Raw genomic sequence first — 19,998 nt, forward strand, 5'->3', positions numbered from 1 at the left:
AGTAGCAGCACTTTCACCATTTCTTCAGTGACATCACTGCACAAACCCATACAAACGGACAAAGTGAGGAGTGACATATTTTATTTAATGTACTTTATTAAAAAAAAGAAAAGAAAAACACTACTTCCCTTGCAAGGCTAATACAGTATGATGCTGGATGGATATTATCAATCAGTTGAAGTCATCAGACAGCTATGGAGGAATGCTTAGATTTAGATAAATTCCTCCCTAACCTTATCATTATGGCAGCATGACTTCCAGTGTGAACTGATCCAAAAGTCTCCTGTAACAGGAATTTATGAAAACTGCATGTTTATTTGTAAATGTGTTAAGTGTGTGTTTGAGAAGAAGATAAGAGTTTGCATTGGAGGATCATTTCCAATAGTTTGTCAAAATATTGTCACTTTTCTTTGGGAGTCTTTTTAGGGGGAGCGTGTACTGCGAGTGACGGCTCATTTATTAGTGGCTGATGGCTTTTAACACGTGCTGTCAGCCAGAGCGCCGGTGACAAAAAGCTGTTTATTCCCCTTAGCCATTATGAAACCAAGCATTAGCTGCCACACTCACGCACGGCGGTGACAGTAGTGTTACTGGATAACCCTTCCTCTCCGCTTTCTTGACTCACCATTAATGAAAACAGGATTATCGCCCATTGAGTCACAGACCATAAAGTGATTGACTTGTTTTCCAAGGCGTTTATTGAGTGCATTTTAGTACAATAGTTCTCAGAAAGTTACAGCTTACAAACTCTTGACACATACTTGTCACAATTTACAAGTGGTAGCTATACAGAAACAAACAAAATAAGAAAAGAAACCATTCACGCTCGAACAACGTACCTGTGCACACATACAGTAAATGTCTGTACACACAAATGTGCCTGCTTTGCACACAAACACATACATTCACTCTCTCTCACACTGACACAAATGAACAAATTATGACTTGTGCACACTCACATTCAGCTTCACCATCCATTGAGTACCATAGAAGGTTTTCTAGTCACATTTCACCTGGTCTTCTGCATCATTGGCCGCCCACAGTAGTTCTTCTGAGCATTCACAGTGCGTGCATGTGTGAACATGAAGTCTTGTGTGTTTGCTGTTTTATATGTGTGTAAATCTTCCAGTTCACAGTCTGAAACAGAAGAAAAGACAGGATGGAGGGATTTAATGAGTGTAGTTTTGTAGAGTGTCATTTCTTCCAGGTGAACACGACTGTTCTAACCTATAAATGACAGGCATGAAATCAGTAACTAAAAGGATCGTTGGTACCTGCTCCGACAGTTACAGCACCATGAAACATTTAACAGGCTCTGTTCTCGTGTTTTGTATCAGCGTGTGATGAATGGCTTCCATTTGAAACGGCTTTCAGAGAAGGCTACCAAAACGCCTCTCCATACATCATGCTGGAGTGTCATTAGTCAGATATTTAGAAAGACAAACAGAGTAAATGGGGAAAAAATGACACTGTTGCATAATGAATACATTCTATCGCCTAATTTACGAGCTCTTAGGTTATAAAGCAAATACACCAGACAGAGCATGGAGGACTAATTCATTCAAATTGAATCTGTAGTTCAGTAAAAGGGATTTATGCCAATCACAAGGAGCATGTGATTATATTAAGGAAGACTTGGTTAATCAATGACTTGAAGAACTGAAAAAATAATTATTATTTAACAAAATAATTTTGTTCTCAACTCGAACCAGTTGCTTGATTTGTTTTTGTTAGTTACCAAATAAACCAAACAAATCATGCATAGGAATAAATGTTGCCACATAGACCCCAATGCAGAGTAAAAGGTACTGAGTCACTTAGAGAATTTTCTTCTAATTATCCCTATTCTATGACACCTCTTTCCTGCATCTCCATCTTTATATTAACTGACCTTCTGCTGCGTTTACGATATTTGTCCAAGAAACTTTTTTGTTAGTCGAGCTGACCAAATTTTGCGGCCTAATGCATCATGGGTCCTCTCTACCATGTTTTGTGGCTGTTGGAGCATCTTAATTCCCTTAAAGAATAACTTCCTGTTTAGTGAACAATGTTTGCCATTGCAACAGTGTTACACTAAGAGTAAAGAGCTTGGAAATACAGCACAGTGAAGGTCCTCCCTCCCTCTTTCCATCACATATGCCCACACTGTGTTAGGTGTCTGCCCACTTTCTCTTTATTAAGCATCAGACTGGAAACCAGACGTGAATAGAGCATAATTGAGGCTTCCACAGTGTAAGTGTGTGTGTGTGTGTGTGTGTGTGTTTGGTTTTTGAAGGTCCCATCAGTCTCCCTCCCCGTGGCTGATCAGCTGCCTGTCAGATGTGGGTCCCAGTTGGTGTTTCCACCCTTGCCTGGGCGCACTGGAGCATGGAGTCAACCATTTCTCAGAAACCAGCCATGGCCTGGCCTGGCCCGGGACAGCTTGGTTACACCCAGGATGAACGAGCTGGAGATGTGCCAGGCAGTAGGAGGGAGGCCAGGACAGACAAAGGAGGAGGAGGTGGACTGTGACTTGGTTATACTAAATAATCTGATAATGGGCCTGCCATCAATTTCTAATTTTGGAGGCAAGGTGGTTGGAACTGTCGTCACTAATGTCTTACAGGGCTTTGAGCGAGGTCACAGCTACTGCAAACAACTGAAACTACAACAGCTCATGATAACTGTTTGTAAGATCAGAAACTTGGTTTGCGTAGCTGTGTGTCAATTGAATATCACCATGGAATAGTTAAGGTCCATTTGCCTTCAGATCCTAAGAGCAGTGCTGTTTTTCCATCCACACTTGACAGTTATGTTATACAAATATAACAGCAATTAAGTCTGAACTGCCAGATGAACACCAGTCATCACCAAGCTTTGCTGAAGTTGTTGCCACTCTGACTCAACGACAAACCTTCCCTCAATTAAAAAAAGGGAAAAACATGGCTGTCCACAGCCCAGAACCATTCTCAGGGTATATTCCTGAGGTGTTTATTGCTTTTTCATAGACAGGTATCCTCTAGGAATAATGTATACATCCTACAATCAAGTATTACTAAAATGCAGATTTCCAAAGGGGATTTAGTGCAGAAAAGAGAGCTGGAGAGATTTGTGTATCCGTGCAGTTCTCTTTGGCTCAAAAGCATTTGCAGTCAAACTTGTCTATTCATATGGCATTCGCATATAGTGAGAACATATGGATTTACTCAGCAGCTTAGTTACAGCAGTCTAAGGAAGACTGTGAGATCGTTGGGCTTTTTAAGTCCGTGGGTTCATCAAACTGGCATCTTTTGGCAAACCCCAGCCCAGATGTTCATTCTCACTGTGAAAAGAAGTGATGCTGATTCACTCTGATGTCTTGCATGGTTACCCTCTAAGTATGTTTATAACCTGCAGCAAATCTAGCTTTGTCCAAGATATTTGTGCCACCAATGAGGTATATGGAGTGGATTTTCCTGAAATTCAATCTTTCTGTTTTCCCTGTGTGATCACTGTGTACTAACCGTGGATCTGGGCCGGCCAAGTCGTGGAGTTTCCTCCCTCTCTGGATGGTGCTGAGAACTCCCAACACAAACAACAACAGAATGAAAAGACATAAAAACATAAAACATATCTGTACAAGTAAGTGCTCACCAGCAATAGACAGCATGTGTACACCCACATTAAACATGATCTCCAATAAATGGACATTTTGTCAATTATTTAACTCCTACAGATTTTTCATATAGATCTACAATACCAATTCTTTGCCCACAATTCCTTTAACGCTTTCCTCTGGAAAAGTTTCATTCGAGATTGTCCTTGTGATCCTTGAACTGGGAGACATAAAACCCAGTGTCTACTGTCCAGTCTTCCAAAGAGAATCAGGGCATTGCAGGAATCTACACATTGCATGTGTCTATCACAATCTAATCAACAAATATGTCTTTGCCAAAAATGCAAGCAGAGAGTTCTGTACATACATATTCATACATATCACCTTCAATATGAAGGTTTATTATGAAAGATATAATTATATTTAGCAAGAGATAAACATATTTATATTCTCTGAATCTGGGTGGGGCTGGTTAAGAAGTCCTTTGGCAAGGCCTTCTACCCAGAACGCCACAGGTAGTGTTAACGTTAAAATACAAGTGGGCGGCATCTTGCTATAGTGAAAGAAACAAAAAGATGACGAAAGACAAAAAATAGAACTAGCTCGGATTTCTCAACCGGTCCATTTACGATACATCTCTTGAAATTATTCAAACAAGCAAAAGATGGAGTGAAAGTTAAAAATGGTGCTCCACTGTACATCCCTGTATTTTTCTCCCACTAATTAATCCTACTGATAATTGCTTCTTAATTCTTCTGGGACATATTTCTGGCCAGGTCAAGGCATCTTCATTGCACACACTGACGACAGTAAAATCACAGGTCACATGTTGTTTCGAAATGTCTCACACTGTTGTTTACAATTTAAAAATCCTCATGTCCAAATAATATAGAAATACAATGTCACTCATTATACCATACAGTCTGAAATGTGAGAGATTCCCTGTGAGGGTGTTGGATTGCTGAAGTCATTTTGGTTTACAATGACGTGAATGGCAGTCTATAACAGCAGCAGCTGATGACTGTCTTCCTTTTGTGAAGAAATGGAGAAACAGCATCAAGTCTGGACCCTGAACTCCTAAAGTGGATTGTATGAAGTGTGATAGCTTTTAACCACGTGGAAGTGTCGACCCTGGTCTCCTGTTGCCATGGTAGTGGATTAAATTAAGACAATAGTCTCGACTCTGGCGCGTTCCGATGGATCGGGGGTCATTCGAGGGCTTCCATTGTGGATGGTCCTGCGAATGCTGCCCGTTCCATGGCACAGCGCCTCCTGTAGTCATGCCATAGTGGTGGGGGATTGGCTCATCTGGACCCTCATGGACTGGATGTTACTGAGAATCTTCTTCTGGTGGCCTGCCAGGGTCACTCCTATTCTCAGCAAGTCCCTAAAGGGAAAGAAGCAGAGAGGAGGACGATTGAAAAGAGAGAGCTTATTTTTGAGGCACTTACAGATGAAAGTATTTCCATGTTATTGTAGAAGCAATGGATCATTAGAGTAAGAGGAAATGGCAAATAATGCCTACAATTTTCCAATGCATGTACTGATCTAACATTATCCTATATGAAAGCATATTACAGAATAGAAAGCTAGTGGCAATGAACACACACACACACACACACACACACACACACACACACACACACACACATTTACAAAAATTAATTCCATCACTTGAGAGAGGACTTACTAATGCATGTTGCTTTGCATTGCAAAGAGACTGCATAAATGCGCCCAAGCCCCAAGCATTCATTTTTAATAAAAATGTTAGGATGATTTTACATTTTCACATAAATGTGTAGACCAAGCAACATTGTTAATTAAAATAAATGAAGTGCAATGTTTGTGTCTATTGGCACGACAAGTGCTGAGAGAATTGCTGTCACGACCCGTGCTTGAAAAATTCCACATAAACAGCAGAAAATAATGCCTCTTAAAAATATATTTTTTAATGGATCTACACGAGTATTCATTTTGGAAAATTGTTCTCAAATAATCCTTAATTATTGGATAGCACTCATAATCTTGAAGAGCACAGATGGAAATATTCTTAGCCCATCGACTATGTTATTTACTCTAATCATAAGTTATATTTTTTTTGTGTATGATCTATACAGGCTTTACTTTCATGCAATCATTCAAAGACTTGAATCACCGGGCGCATTCAGGCTGAAAATACATGCACTTGACTATGAGTCATTTTCTACAAGTATGCCCATCAAGTGCCATATGGGTTTGGAACTCTTCATTTGCACTCAAGCAGGTGAACTCACTCTGAGGTCATTTGAGCCACCAGCTGCAGGGAGGTAAAGCCTGAGTTGAGGAAGTTGTCTCTGTACTGGCTCATCTTAATGGCGGCGAGCCAGTCCTCCACTGAACTGAAGGTGTTGAAGTCAGGTATGGATCTGTCCAACAGTGGCTGAGAAGGCCTGCAGGAGGACAGAGAAAGACCGGGGGGTAAGAGGAGGTTTAGAGCACAGCTTTGATGCCATATTAAGAATCTATGTTAAGGACTTTGTGTGGGTGTGTCAGAGGATGCAAGATGGAGAAGGAATGTATTTCTGAATGTTGGATTTAGAGAGTTTTCTTGGCCCGTTTTTAGGGGGTTAACTGCATCTTGATCCAAAGAGATATTGATTTACATTGGTTACATTACATGGCTGATACTATCCCTGTAAGTGGTTCTCAAGCAGAGCTAAATAGAGGGGGAACCTTGAAGAGAAACTCAAATGCAAACAGGGATGGAAGTTCACCTTTCAACATGGCAGAAACCCAAAGAACACAACCAATACAAGTGCCTTCAGGACAACTGTCTGAATGACCCTCAGTGGCCTAGCCAAAGCCTAAAAATATGGATAGAAAATATGTGGAGAAACCTAGAGCCCACAGTAAACGGACCATCCATATCCAATCTGACTGAACTTGAGAGGATCTTCAAGGATTGATGGAAGAAATTATCCAAAACAAGCGTGTGCAGAACTGCCAAAATGGTACCAAGTGAGATTCAAAACAAATCGATGCCAGTGAAGCGTCTACAAAAACGGCAATAAAGATTATGAATGCTATGTGGATTTCTACATGAATTCAATTTTCTAGAAAAAAAACACATGTTGCTCTTGTAATTCAGGGGTACAAATAACTTACATAACAGTAAATTAATTTGGAAAAAAGTGATCTCTCTAAAGTCAACATGGGAATGCAGATGGCTGGGAGATCTATGAGCCGCAGGGGAGAAAAATTGCTGGAGAGGAAAAGTTCAGTTTTGATGCAATCAACAGTAATAAATTCATGTTTATTTAATGAGTGGACCAAGAGTAAGTATGTTTGGCTTGGTTAGTTTGTGCTGATTGCCAGTGGAAATACAGATGAAAACACACTTGTGTGTACTAAATTCACTTCGGGGTGAGTGTGTGTAATGGGCTTATGAAATGTTGTTGTTACTCACACTGCAGGGATGTTGGCTACAGCTTTGAGGCTGGTGGGGTTACGGATCATCTTGTCCAGGGTGCTGACAATGTCTGTGAAGCGAGGTCGTACGTTGCGGTCCTTCTGCCAACAGTCCAACATGAGCTGGTGCAGGGCACTGGGGCAGTCCATAGGCGGTGGCAGGCGGTAGTCCTGTTCAATGGCATTAATCACCTACAGAGAAATAGTCAGGGTGTGGAGGGGAAACACTGGTTGTTATGTATTCTGACATTGAGTTAACTGTTAATTCCATATTAATACACCAGGCCTAAATCATAGAGCAATTCTGGTAGTTTTCACACAGTTAAAATGTCGTTTTTCACTAACTTGCTGATGCAGTGTGTCCAAGGGTTGACCAGGGCTGGGATAGGCCCCTTGAAATCTTTCTAGCCATCCCAGACACCACCCCATACTCCTGAACTATGATTTGCTATCTGCTCTCACCAGAGGTGAGATTTATGTTTAAATGAATGGTAGAAGCTCATCTGTCATGTCAATGTAGCACATTTCCATTTTTTGGCACTAAGTACTCTGACTTCTGGAGATTGATCTTCTTTTTGAGCTCTTTAAGAATTAATCACAGATTTCTTTTTTCTTCATGTGTTGATTTATCATCATAATTTGATGTTTTGATAGAATGATGATATGAATCCTTCTCCTCTGTAATCCTGACACACTCATCCCTGCCTAAACAACATCACCCACAGTTCCCAACCCCCACCACACACAGACACACTCCCTCTGGTCACTCAGGAGACAGACAGCATTCAAGCTGATTTGCCCTTGCTCTTGAATCTAGCGAATCACATGTCACTCCTGGAGGACAAAGCGAGAAAGGAGACGGAAAAGCTTGCAGAGGCAGTGACACTAAAGACAGAAGTCGCTGGAGGAAAGGGCAGATTGCATATAATTAAGAGAGTGAAGTATAGCCACTTGACACATGTCTCTTATAGGCTGCACAGGCTTTCCTGAAGTTGTTGGAGAGAAGTTCTACGTAAAAGTTTCAAGTAGTCAGAGTTTGAGGAGAGTGTTTTGTAAGAAATGGAAAGAAAAAAAAAACTGATGCAGATTTGGAGACTTACTGGAGGCAGGAGCAGAGAAATTCAATCACCATCCTTCACAAACCTCACACTACTTGTAGTTAAAATTTTGCTTGCAATAAATATGAAATAAAGATATAAACTTTCAAATTGTGCATAATCTGCAGCTCTAAAGCAACTTTTTACTTTACAGAAGACAAACTATTTCCCAGATTGCTGCACTGCACATTGATGCACCTTACTGTCACCCATACTTCATATTCATACTATCTGTAGAGGAAATCTGTTCCCGAAAATGCACTCTTGCAAGATAAAGGTTTGGTGTGAAATCTAGTATTAAAGATACTATCGTTAAAAAAATAGAAGCTGCTCTGTAGGTTGCCAGCTCCTACCTGGAGTTGAGCGCAACTCAGCAGAATTTTGACAAATGGTGCATATAGAGAAGTGGTTGGGAGTGTGGGTTTTTGTGTGTCGTTTTGAGTGTCTATGTGTGTTTGTGTGTGGACTGAGCAGCCGGACATGCTGAGCAGTGCCAGCCCTCCTCTCTGCATCAATCCCATCAGGCAGTGTTTGCTGCTGGCCCACTGAGGCAACATCTGCTGGGTTGGACGGTGGTCGTTCAGCAGGGTCCATAGAGGCCCAATGGCTGGCTAGCTGTCTCCCTAGAGGAGTTTAGGGAGAGAGACCTCATCATATGGGAGTATATCCAATGGATGTGATGTGTGTTTGTGTTGGTGCCTGTGTGTGTTTGTGGTAGTGTGTGTGTGTGTTTGTGTGTGTATGTGTGTGTGTGTGTGTGGACCTCATCCAAACGGACATGGGGAACAAAGCAGAGCTCTTAGCAATCATTCATTGCTCTCCAAAGCCGGCCAGGAAGGGAAAGGGATCATGTGAGACTGTTTCCATAATAAGTCTGCTTTCAAAGTCAGAGTCAAGGACATCTTCAGCGATGATGCTGATAACAAAAATGTGCGATTTATTACAGCTTCCTCTCTCACCCTTGATTGTGTATCTATGAAGTGAAAAGACAGTAACCACATCTGTAGGGAAATGGCCTTCCCATTAATGTGGCCGTTTATTCAGATTCTAACTTTCTTTTTTTTTTGAACAGTTGAGAAAAGTGACAATTACAAGTGACTATTTTTATGATCCTTAGTAAAAAATCCTATAAAACAGGCTCTTGAGTGTTCAGGGAAACTGCTGCTTCCAGGGGAAAGTCTGAACCTCTGTGGGGAAGAGTGATGTACAACAATTAACATTTTTTTCCTGTCCTACCAGCTAATCACCATCTGTCCAAAACACTCTATCAAAATTAAGGACATCACATTTGGAAAGTAATATAGTATTTCAAAGTGGGTCTTACTCTTTTTTAATTGATCGTATCTTTAGCCCTTGTTGAAAGGTCTTTGACTTATGACTGTATGTATAACACTTACATCCTGGTTGGACATGTCCCAGTAAGGCCTCTCTCCGAATGACATCACTTCCCACATGACAATCCCGTAACTCCACACGTCACTTGCTGAGGTGAACTTTCTGTAAGCGATGGCCTCTGGAGCTGTCCACCTCACTGGGATTTTCCCACCCTGAAAAAGAAATAGAGATGGGAAGAAAAGTTGCAGAAGGTGAAATCAGAGTTCAAAATCAGTTTATTTTTCATTTCCAGTCTATTGAGTTGTAACGCATTAAGTCCGCAGATACCCTCTTTATCTTTAACTAAAATGTCCCTTTACATCTTTATTCCCTCATCCACCCAGTGTATCAATCCTCCTGCAGCCAAAACACATACAAGTCCGCCTTTGTCTCAGCAGCAGCAGCAGCTCCCAACAGTGCTCGCCCTTCACACATCGACCAACATCACATTTAGCGTCTCGTCTCCCACAGCCCTGTTTGGATAAAGGAAGATAGGCTCAGGCTTCTGCTCGTACATCGAGCGTGTCTGCCTGTAATTGGGCTACCTGAGCCTGAGGCATGCCACGCGCCCTGTTGACTGAAATTGACAGCTGCTTGTTTAAAATTCCAAACGCACACTCTCTCTCTCTCTCTCTCTCTCTCTCACACACACTCACACACACATACAGACAGAGTTGGGGAACTAATGCACAGGTACAGACACAGATGATTGTGTGTGCACAAACAGACACACATGCATAAACCGCCTCCTCCACAGCACCTCCTCCTATTTCTGACTGGAACTCGCCACCAGTTTAATAATGCCAATTAACTGAACCTGTGCATTTGCAGATAAGCCGCTGCTGGAAACAAACCAAAACCCAGACAGAAACGTACACAGACCACCCTATTCCCCACTTTCTCTTTCAGAGAGAGGGAGGACATGGACTAAAGAGCAGGGAAATGAAATTGTAAGTGAGGAGAATGAGTTGCAGAAAATAGTTATTTTCAGGCGTTTTTAAACTACAGTGCTGTAAGTTGAGTGTTTTTTTTGTATGCGTCCTCTGCACACTTATGTAGGTGTTACAGGTCAATGCTGTGTGTCACTGCGAAGGTGGAGAGGCTGAGCTCATTAATGAGCACCTCTCTAAGGTTTGACCTTTGAGCGGTTGCTGATCCTGAAAAGAGATTTAACATTTGACCCTGAAAGGAGACTGCTGCCGGGACAAAGATCCAAAGGAAAGGCTTTCATGGCTCTCAATAAGCACACCAGCAAGTGGAGAGAAAAAGGCATGAGGCATTGCAAGAAATGAGGCAATGGTGCAGTGAGCGACAGAGAGAAATCGCAAGAAGGAAAAAGAAATACGCAGAGGAAGAGATCAATAGTGGAATAAAGGCTATCTAAGCCCCAGTGACTTCAATGCTTTTCTCATATCTCAGACTACTTCATATCAGAATCGTTTCATCTAAACTGAGACCCCGGGACACTTTTCTCTTGCACTTTCTTTTTCGGAGGGCAAAAAGGAGCTGCACAGAAACAAATATCTCCCCTTCAAGAATATAAAAATGCTTCTCCTCTACTTCTTCCTCAATCACTCTGTCCGGGCAATGCTCGAGGTCAATTATATTGTTTAGATGAACATGCATAAAATGAAAAAGAAAAAACAAAGAAATAAACACCGAACAAAACGAGAAAAGAAAAAACGCTGCTCTGAGCAAAACGCTCCCTATTACAGCCTCTCTTTATCATTACTTACTTATTCCCCTCACTCGCTCTGTACATCTGGTTTCATGCCCCGGGACTCTGTTGGGATATGAGCTGAGTGTCGCTGAAATGGCCTGAGCAAAGACACAGGCTTCACAAGATGCTCCCTGTGTGCCTCTCCAATGAGACAGACTTTAGTAATAACATTTCCAAGGCTGGTGAGTCAGAGGCAGCTATGCAAACCCTTAGTAATTACTGCTGTGGGCCAGTGATAGCTCTGCCAAAATCCTGCTTTAATAACATGAAGTGCTGAACAGCTCAGGCATATAGGGAAAAACATAATAAAAAGCAGTGGAGCTTCTTTTTTTTGTTGTAATTCAGTAAAAAGAGCGTTAGCACCACAGGGAATGAGAAGTGTTGATGGGAATTAAAACAGACCTAATGTCAACACAAAAGCACGAGAGCTTTGTGAAGCCCTGAAGCATGAGGAGAGCTCTTTAGATATGGTTTACTGTGCTGGCTACAGAAAAAGGAACAAGCTGTTTTTTTTGTTTGCCTTGAAGTGAAATATCGGCCCTTAAAAAGAATAACACACTGCTATTATCTCGGACAGTTGACTCAGAATGTGTGTAGACAAGGCCAGACTGTAGTGTGGCACTCCAGCTGCAGGGCTTCTAGGCCTCGAGTGGAGTCATCTGTAATGATATCAAGTGACACTTTGCAAAACTCCCTTGGTAATATATATATATTGGGGGGGGGGGGGGGGGGGGGGGAATACAGTGACTCATTTTAAAAAGATGCTGGTTGGGTATATCTTCTGGCTGATAAATGTAGGCACTATGAAGAAAAAGCGCTGTACTGCAGTGATGTCCAAAGTGTGGAGCGGGCCATTCAAGGGCAGTGAAGGTACTACAGGTGGGCAATAAGAGGTTATTAAGTTACATAATAAAATAAATGTGTTATTCAGTGATAAGATATTTGCACTTATGTTGTTGTTTTAAATTGTATCAGTAGTTTATTTGTACTGCATTGTCATAGGCCTATACTTTCACTTTGATGGTTCTACTTATTAAAGCAACTCTGACAGACTTCTGGTTTGTGTCCATTTTGGGGACTTCTGTTGACAAAATAGTACGTCTTGTGTCTTTGCTGATCCTAACTCTGCATAGGTGTATGTTTCCTATTAAAATAAATACCCTACCCGGCCTCCTTTTCGCAGTCAAACAAACATTCAACTCACTGTTAAATATTTTCCATGGAAATTGCAAATGAAGCTGTTCCACTTTCTTACTAAACAGAAATATTCAATCTTTTCCCTGATGGTCTTATCGGCTTTTTGTGGGTCAAAATGAGGCTTTTTTTTAATTTGAGTTTATTTTATAACCAGTAAGACACTTCTTAGAGTTGGTTTGAATAAACATACGTAAATTCTGAGATAATAAATCAAATGTTGAAGTTTGGATGGGCAAAAGGCTATTGTTAGATTTAAAATTGTGCTCAGCATTCTAAAGTGTGGGAATGCTGCCCTACCTCAGCTATCCAAAAACTTGATAGTTCTCTCACTTGAAGACTACATATTTTTCTCTTCCTCTGAAACCCCATATCACACATGTGGACAACACCTAAAGCCATTTTCACACATAGCTTTCCATCCAGAACACATCCAGAGCAGACACAGGGATGTGCTGTCACCCCTTTGTCATAGGAATGATATTACAGTACATGACTGGCTCCACCTGGATTACGTCCGTCTGTGACAGGTTGTGACCAGTTGTGACAGCTAGTGATGTGTCTGCCGTGTGATTGCAACAAAGCAGTGCTGGGAGTGTCAGGTTAGGAGGTAACACTGGGAGACGAGTGTGTTTCTGTGACAGCTAGGGCTGAAAGATGAAGGATAAACATGTGTTGGCCAGGTAATGCCTCTATTTACTGGTGTCTTTCCTGGTCCCTTGGCCCGATAATGTGTGTATTTGTGTGTGTTTGTGTGTGTGTGTGTGTGTGTGTGTGTGTGTGTGTGTGTGAGAAGGCAGGGATACACATAGCAGGGATATGAAACACCTGTCATGCCTTTGAAGTGCATTGCAGATGCCAATATGCCAGATACTTTCATGTAGACTGTCATTTCAAATGTTGATGCAGAAAAAAAAGTGAAAGCTGAAGCATGAGTCCTGTCGGATTCCAAATGCAGTTATCAATAAAAAGTCAGGGAAAAGCGTATTGTAATTGCAATTAAGAAGAGTCCAATGTCTGGCTGTGTTTTTTTACTCAACCTTCTCACTTCCCAGCAGTACTATTCCCGTCATCTGAAAGACAAATATGCAGATCTTCCCCCCCTGCCTTTTTCCTCCACCATTCCATCTTTCACTTTTCTTTACTTCTCCAACTTCAGTAATCCTTTTCCAAACAATACACACTCAAACGGACTTGAGCACATTTACTTTAGGCTGGGAAGAGTGCTCCATCAACATCCTTTTAATGAAATCTTGAGATCTGCCTTGGAAGTGTGCCCAAACGGAATGAGGAAGAGAGTGCGATAGAGATGGAGGAGAGAGCCCGAGAGAGGAAGAGTGACATGGAGAGATGGGAAGAAAAATGAAACAAAACAGAGAGGGAGTGGGAGTGGGGAGGTTTGGTGATGGAGATGTTGGTTTCTCAGACACCCATGAGAATCTGGTGGATAGAAAGACACAGGTCTTTCACCACACAATGAAGTCTAGCAAAAGTTGAGGGAAGCATTTGTTAAAGTTTTATTTTGTGTTGAACGCATCCCAAACAGTCTCACAGTGGGCCGGGAACTCTTTGAGGCTTTTTGTTTTTCAGATTTGATTAATAAATGAATTCTTAAACTTTTTCTATACTGCCTGGGACGATAACAGAAGGGACAGAAAACATACTTTACACCCAGAATAGCCACATATAATTGCTATACTTCTGAGGAAAAAAGATTAAAGAATCCTTAGTTGAGATTTCCAGAAATATTCTAGCATTCTGATTCCATTTCAAAAATAACTCCTCCATATTGTTACTGAACTGAAATCCAGTTCAGTAACATTATAAATTAAAGATTTACCCAGAAGTATCCCATCCTACTTGTACTTTTAAATGCTCATACAAGACCTGGGTTCATGATTTCTTCACTGGATGTAGAGCGGTCATTATAAATTGAGCGTCTTATACAGAACATCTTATTACTTCAGGCTAATGTTGTTCCTGATGTTGTTAAAGCTACTGGCAGGCTAGTGTAGAGGCCATTTGAATGAAAAATAAACAGCCATGGTTATCTGGGGGATTTAATAGGAATTTACTGCTTTTGTTAACCATGCAGTAGTGTGATATGTTTAATGTTTACATATAGACTTCATTGTGAATTCTGCTAAGATGCAAATGTAGTCCAATTGCCACAGATGGGGAATCACAGCCCACTGTAAACTGACTCTGGCAAACATAGCTATAGAATTAATCAAGGTGGACTGCTTTGGATGGCTGCTCCTTCTTTGATGCAGCGACCACTTATGGACCAAAAATCTATGTATTCCTGCCTCATAATCATACTAATTTCCATTCTTGGATATTTTCCGCAGATACATTTAGTGCAAGACTGAGCCAATTACACTGCACAATCTGAATACAATTATCCTGGAAACATCTTAATAAGTTCTGAATACAAAACCAAGAGATAAAAAAAAACAAATTAGGTTAGGTTTAGGATTTTGCTGTAATTATGAACAAGCGTGACTGAGGTCCAGTTGCCCAGTGGCAACACCTCCAGTTTGTTGATGGAGAGACAAATGGGGATTGATCTTCGTCACTACAATGGTGACTCATATACAGTACCTATGGGGGTAGGGGAGTTGGAGTATCTGTGCAAGAGAGCGTAAACCTCTCTAAATGCTTCTAGTACAACCAACTAAGAGTTAGGTTGGGTTTAGATAAGGTTAACCCGTCTAACCCAAGTACCTAGCTGTGTACCAGTTTTAACATTTCCTATGCTAAAAAAATTAGTTAGACACTTAAATGGTGGTATATTGCAACAGCTTCACATTGGAGAGAATGGGAGGAAAAATAGTTCAGAGGTTCTTACAGCATTTTACATGTGGATGTCATGATGCAATCCAGATCCAACTGTCAACTCATACATTTTGAAATAAATGCCAACACAACTGATTCTGTATCAACCTACAGCTGCAAACCTTGGAAATTGAAAAACATTTATATCAGAATTTGTGTTGCAGATATAAAAGGACAGACATTTGATCTGTAAATCAGAGATGCATTGAGCATTGATGTTTTAAACATCACAAATAGCGTCAGGAAATCAGGCTTGTGGAGTTATGTTGGAGAATGAGTGACAGCTGTTCATCATCAAAGAGAATCAGTCATTTTCCTTTTACCTGTATTAAGAAATAAGAAAATCTCTTGGTTTGATAGACCGCAAAGCATGTCCATACTTCACAATACGGTTGTTTGAAACTGCCATGTGGTGTTGTGTGGACTAGATATCAAAGGTGTTTTTGATGCTAGAATATTAACAATGCAAGCACTTGCTGGAGAAAGGAGTTGCTTTTTAAATAACATTTTTGCCAGATTTGTCTTTCTTCCATGAAATGTCAATGCAAGAAAAAAAACAGTTATTCATTTTCAGTTTGTGCACATCTATTCTTGTTTGGATGAACTTGCTCTTTGCCTGAAATTGGCTGACGAAGGTGTTTACCTTGCCTTATGGTGTGATGTATGGATATAAATGTTTTATGTTAAGGTAAATATTTATGTGGTTTGCATACAGAAGTGATATATCAAGATAAAATCAAGATATATCAAGAAAGTCCCTTTGTTTGGCTATTTTGCATGGTCCATATGGACATGTTCCCATTTTCCATCTTGTTTGCTCAGAGGCTCTGTCCCCTTAACTTTATTCAGTACATAAATATTTCAGTACAAGTTGAATAGACAAGCCAAAAAAAAAGTGCATGGGCCGGAAGCCAGGGAGAGACAGAGAGAGATGAGGGGAGAGCATGCAAATAGAAAACAGACAAATGACAGAAACAGCAGAGGGGTCCACATAGTGTGAGCACTGGAGCGCAGCTGAGAGAATGTCACTCAGGTCACAGGGATTTGACGGATGAGCTTTGTTACTGGCTCTGTGTGACCTCGCCTTTCAACCCCTCTCAGCCTCAATGACACAAACAAACACACAAACACTCACAGACACACATACATGTACATAAAGAGAAACACTCCTAAGGGATATATACTGTGTGTGTATAGAAAGTCACATGGCCGTGCTCACCTATGCCTTTGAACGCCATCAGCTGGATCACATGCAGAAATTTCTGACCCAAACCTGCCCTCCTCACTTAAACCCTGTGGTCATGAACTCACAGTTGGAAAGGCTAAAAGCACTTGTCAAGGCTGTTATAGACTTGGCACACTCAGTCATGCCAGATTTTAGAGACATGTCCACACACAACCACACACGACTGCACTTTCTCCCAGCCACTTGCTCTTAAATCTTTACCCCAACCTTTGCATTAAAGTAGAAATCTCGTGGATCTAAGCTTTGATGTCTTTAGCTTGACCCATGGGGTTCAGCCATTCCAACTGTTTATTTTTTACTGAGCAGCCATGGGAGAAAGAGTAGATCACTTTGCTCTCAGGTAGATCATCTACTTAAATGTGATGGACGCAGCTTATTTTCCCCAGGAATTTCAACTTAACACTCTTTTCATAATCCTTTGAAGACTACCAATTCTAAAATGGCCATATATAGGATTAACACTATTGTGTTGACTCATACCACAAAAGAGTATGACTTAAAATAAATGTATTTAACTTAAAGTCCTTGAGACCACGACTTTAAACCTCAAGTGTCCATACTGGGATTTCTGACTTTCACTCATGACCCTAAAGCACAAAATAAACATATGGCAGGTCATAGCCTAAAACAGTGACATACTGTTCATCACACCTACAGTGAGAGGAAGGAAAGTTGGCTGAATGGATTTATGAAAGTAATACTCCTTGAATAGGTGGATTGATAAATATAGAAAATAAAGACAGTTGTCCAAGTTCATTAGGTGTTCAGTAAATTTCCAATTCTCTACTTTAAAGCAACTTTATTTAGACTAGTCACCATGGGACAAAATGAAATTCAGAGATCTCCCCTTGCCTACCTGTGTTAGTGGGGCAAATGATGGGATAGTCGAACTACAGCATTTAATTTGAATTTATTGACATTTATACCTGAATATAAAGTCAAGACTCTGCCAGGTGTAATTGCGCATTCTCATTGACCATGTTGAAAGACAGAACAATGCTTTTTACCAAATCCTACCATGCATGCTATCCATCTCATCATCTTACTTTATGAGGTTTTGCTTTTCTGATGAATTAAAGTTTACTTCCTCTGCAGTCTGCATGCTGTGTAGTAAAATGAGCCTTCTGAGTTTGCACCAAAGTACTGTCAAACTGTTCAGTTATACATGTAATTGCCAAAACACTCTCCAAAATGCTCAAGTGGCAAAGATGCAGAGAGAGGCACAAGAGGCAGAATTTTTATTTTATTTTTTGGAAGAAACTGTAAATTGTAAAAAGTAAATTGTGGCAGAATTTATTTTGAAAAACTCTAATAGTACAGATTTAAAGACTATTACGATCAGAGATGACATCCCAATTAGTTAGTATTTACTACAGGTCCACATGTATTAATACTCCTCAACCAAAAGGTACTTTGTAAGCCAAAAAGAGTGATCGACATCTCACATGGCCTTATGGTCAATGTCCGTACATTTACCTCTGAAAACACACAACTAGGTAAATGTAATTACAGACAACAAAACAAACACAGGCAAGCCACAGCTGCATTTACACACACAATTACAGTCTTTAAAGTCTTTAAAATAATTAGCACACATCACCTCAGCAAGACCAGCGCAGTGCAAGTATTGTCCTGTGAGCCTAATTAATCACGACTTTGGTGAGCAGCCAACAGAGAGGGAGGACAGCCCCCTTCTGTCTGAAACCTCCACAACATCGCTCCAGAGTGAACCCACATCCAGGGTTAACGCAATTACCAGCATGTCCTCCCAACCATACATCCAGCATCACACCACAGGCACTGTAATTGGTGTGCCTCGAATTGCGGGGAAAAATTAGAAAAGCAGTAGAGGGAAAGAAGTGATTAATTTGCTGGAGGAGGAGGTCGATGGCGATGTAAATCACTACATGTCAGCGCAATTTAATTTCCCTGATTCCCTCGGCCTTGTCTGCGATGCAGGCCTTGCTCGCTGATTGGTTAGTGTCAGGTCATAGCTAAAGAAGTCATGGAGTGAAGGGCACCATGCATGGCTTAATTACAGCATAAGACCCTGCATGCGATCCTGTGGACCCATCATGCTTGTTTGCATGTTTACATAAATACATGGGATGAGGGATCAGGAGGACTCTGGTGTGTAGCAACATTAGCTACATTAGCAAAGTCTTTTGGAATCGTTCACATCTGTTAGCTGATCACATTACGCTCTACTTAAGAATTAACAGAGATATTGACGGTATGAGTCTCTTAGTACTTGCTGGGTTATGAATAAAACAGATGTGTTGCTTTGGTGGAAGCAGAAATTGATTTTGAACTGAATATTTAATCTGCATAGTTATGATAAGCACTGGGTGATAAGCAGTATGAAAGTTATGTCTTTATTTAAACTCAAAAATCATTGAGAGCATAGCCCTCATTTACAATGACGCCGAGCAGGAAAGACAATGAAAAATAACAAACATACATATACATATACATATATATATATATATATATATATATATATATATATATATATATATATATATATATGTACACATCATAGATAAATAAAATCAGTTAAAAACTGACAAACAGATAATGAGAAGTATTAAAATCAAAATCAATTAAAACATGTGCAATTAGAGTTAATAATTAAAGATCTAAAATGGCCATAAGAGACCAGTGCCTTGATTTTTAAAGTGCTTTGTAGCAAAAGTGAAGAACAACCAAAGTTTTGATGTACTCTTTTTTAAATCCTTATCACCAAAAAAAAAAAACATAAAAAAACTATGATTTTTTTTTTACCCTTGAAACAGTTCAAACGTCAAATCTCACCAGCTCTATTGACTCTCCGGACAATGCCCCTCGAGGAGACTTTGTTTACATTGAAGACAACATCAAAATGCGAGCACAATCTATAATCCAATCCCAACCTTTTACACCCTGTTGTATTAGCAAGCTCAGCGGCAACAACAGAGGTGCTGCTCCTCTTTGTTGCTACAGAAGACCAATTCAGCAAGGTTTAGCCGGAGGGGTCAAGGATACAACGCAAGCTAATCCTGCAAAGCAATTAGCCCTCAGCTACACCAATGTGAGGTCATAGCTTCTCTGTCCACACCTGGGCTTACACCATGTCAATCAGAAGCCTTAACTGCTCCTACACGTCATGTTGTGCATTTAAAATAGTAATAACTCTAGCAGAAGGTACTTTCTACCAAAGCTCAGCTACAAGGAGGACATAAAACTGAAAAAAGAAATTCCAGTGTTTAGTATGATAGTTTTGTTTTCTTCACCTATATTTAGATGAAATAGATTATTTTGAGAACTATTTGTTCATACCTGTGTGCCAAAGACTCACAGGCTATTTGAATGCATACTTTTGATCTGAAGTTTTGCATGCATTGAAGTACCTCTGAAACTGTTCCTAAAATAGGTCCTTTTTATGGCATAATAGATTCATATTTATCCGTAATATATACAGTGCTACCACCATGCTGCACATTCTCAGTGTGTACAATGAATCATATTC

The 19,998-nt window shown here is 40.5% G+C and overlaps 1 protein-coding gene across 2 annotated transcripts in view; it reads right to left on the minus strand.

The window, feature by feature from the left end:
* Positions 1-675: 675 nt before the first annotated feature.
* LOC109995558 (ephrin type-B receptor 1-B) overlaps positions 676-19,998 on the minus strand; it is a 151,463-nt gene continuing 132,140 nt past the window's right edge. For both annotated transcript variants that reach the window (XM_020649312.3, XM_020649310.3), the window contains exons 13-17: positions 9,516-9,665; positions 7,020-7,213; positions 5,848-6,003; positions 3,483-4,961; positions 676-1,137 (exon numbers count right to left, since the gene is read on the minus strand). In XM_020649312.3, coding sequence (XP_020504968.1) covers positions 4,853-4,961; positions 5,848-6,003; positions 7,020-7,213; positions 9,516-9,665 — 609 coding nt within the window. In that variant the 3' untranslated portion in view covers positions 676-1,137; positions 3,483-4,852. The remainder of the gene's footprint in view (positions 1,138-3,482; positions 4,962-5,847; positions 6,004-7,019; positions 7,214-9,515; positions 9,666-19,998) is intronic.

This window comes from Labrus bergylta, chromosome 4 (assembly GCF_963930695.1).
Source record: "Labrus bergylta chromosome 4, fLabBer1.1, whole genome shotgun sequence".
Taxonomy (NCBI): Eukaryota; Metazoa; Chordata; class Actinopteri; order Labriformes; family Labridae; genus Labrus; species Labrus bergylta.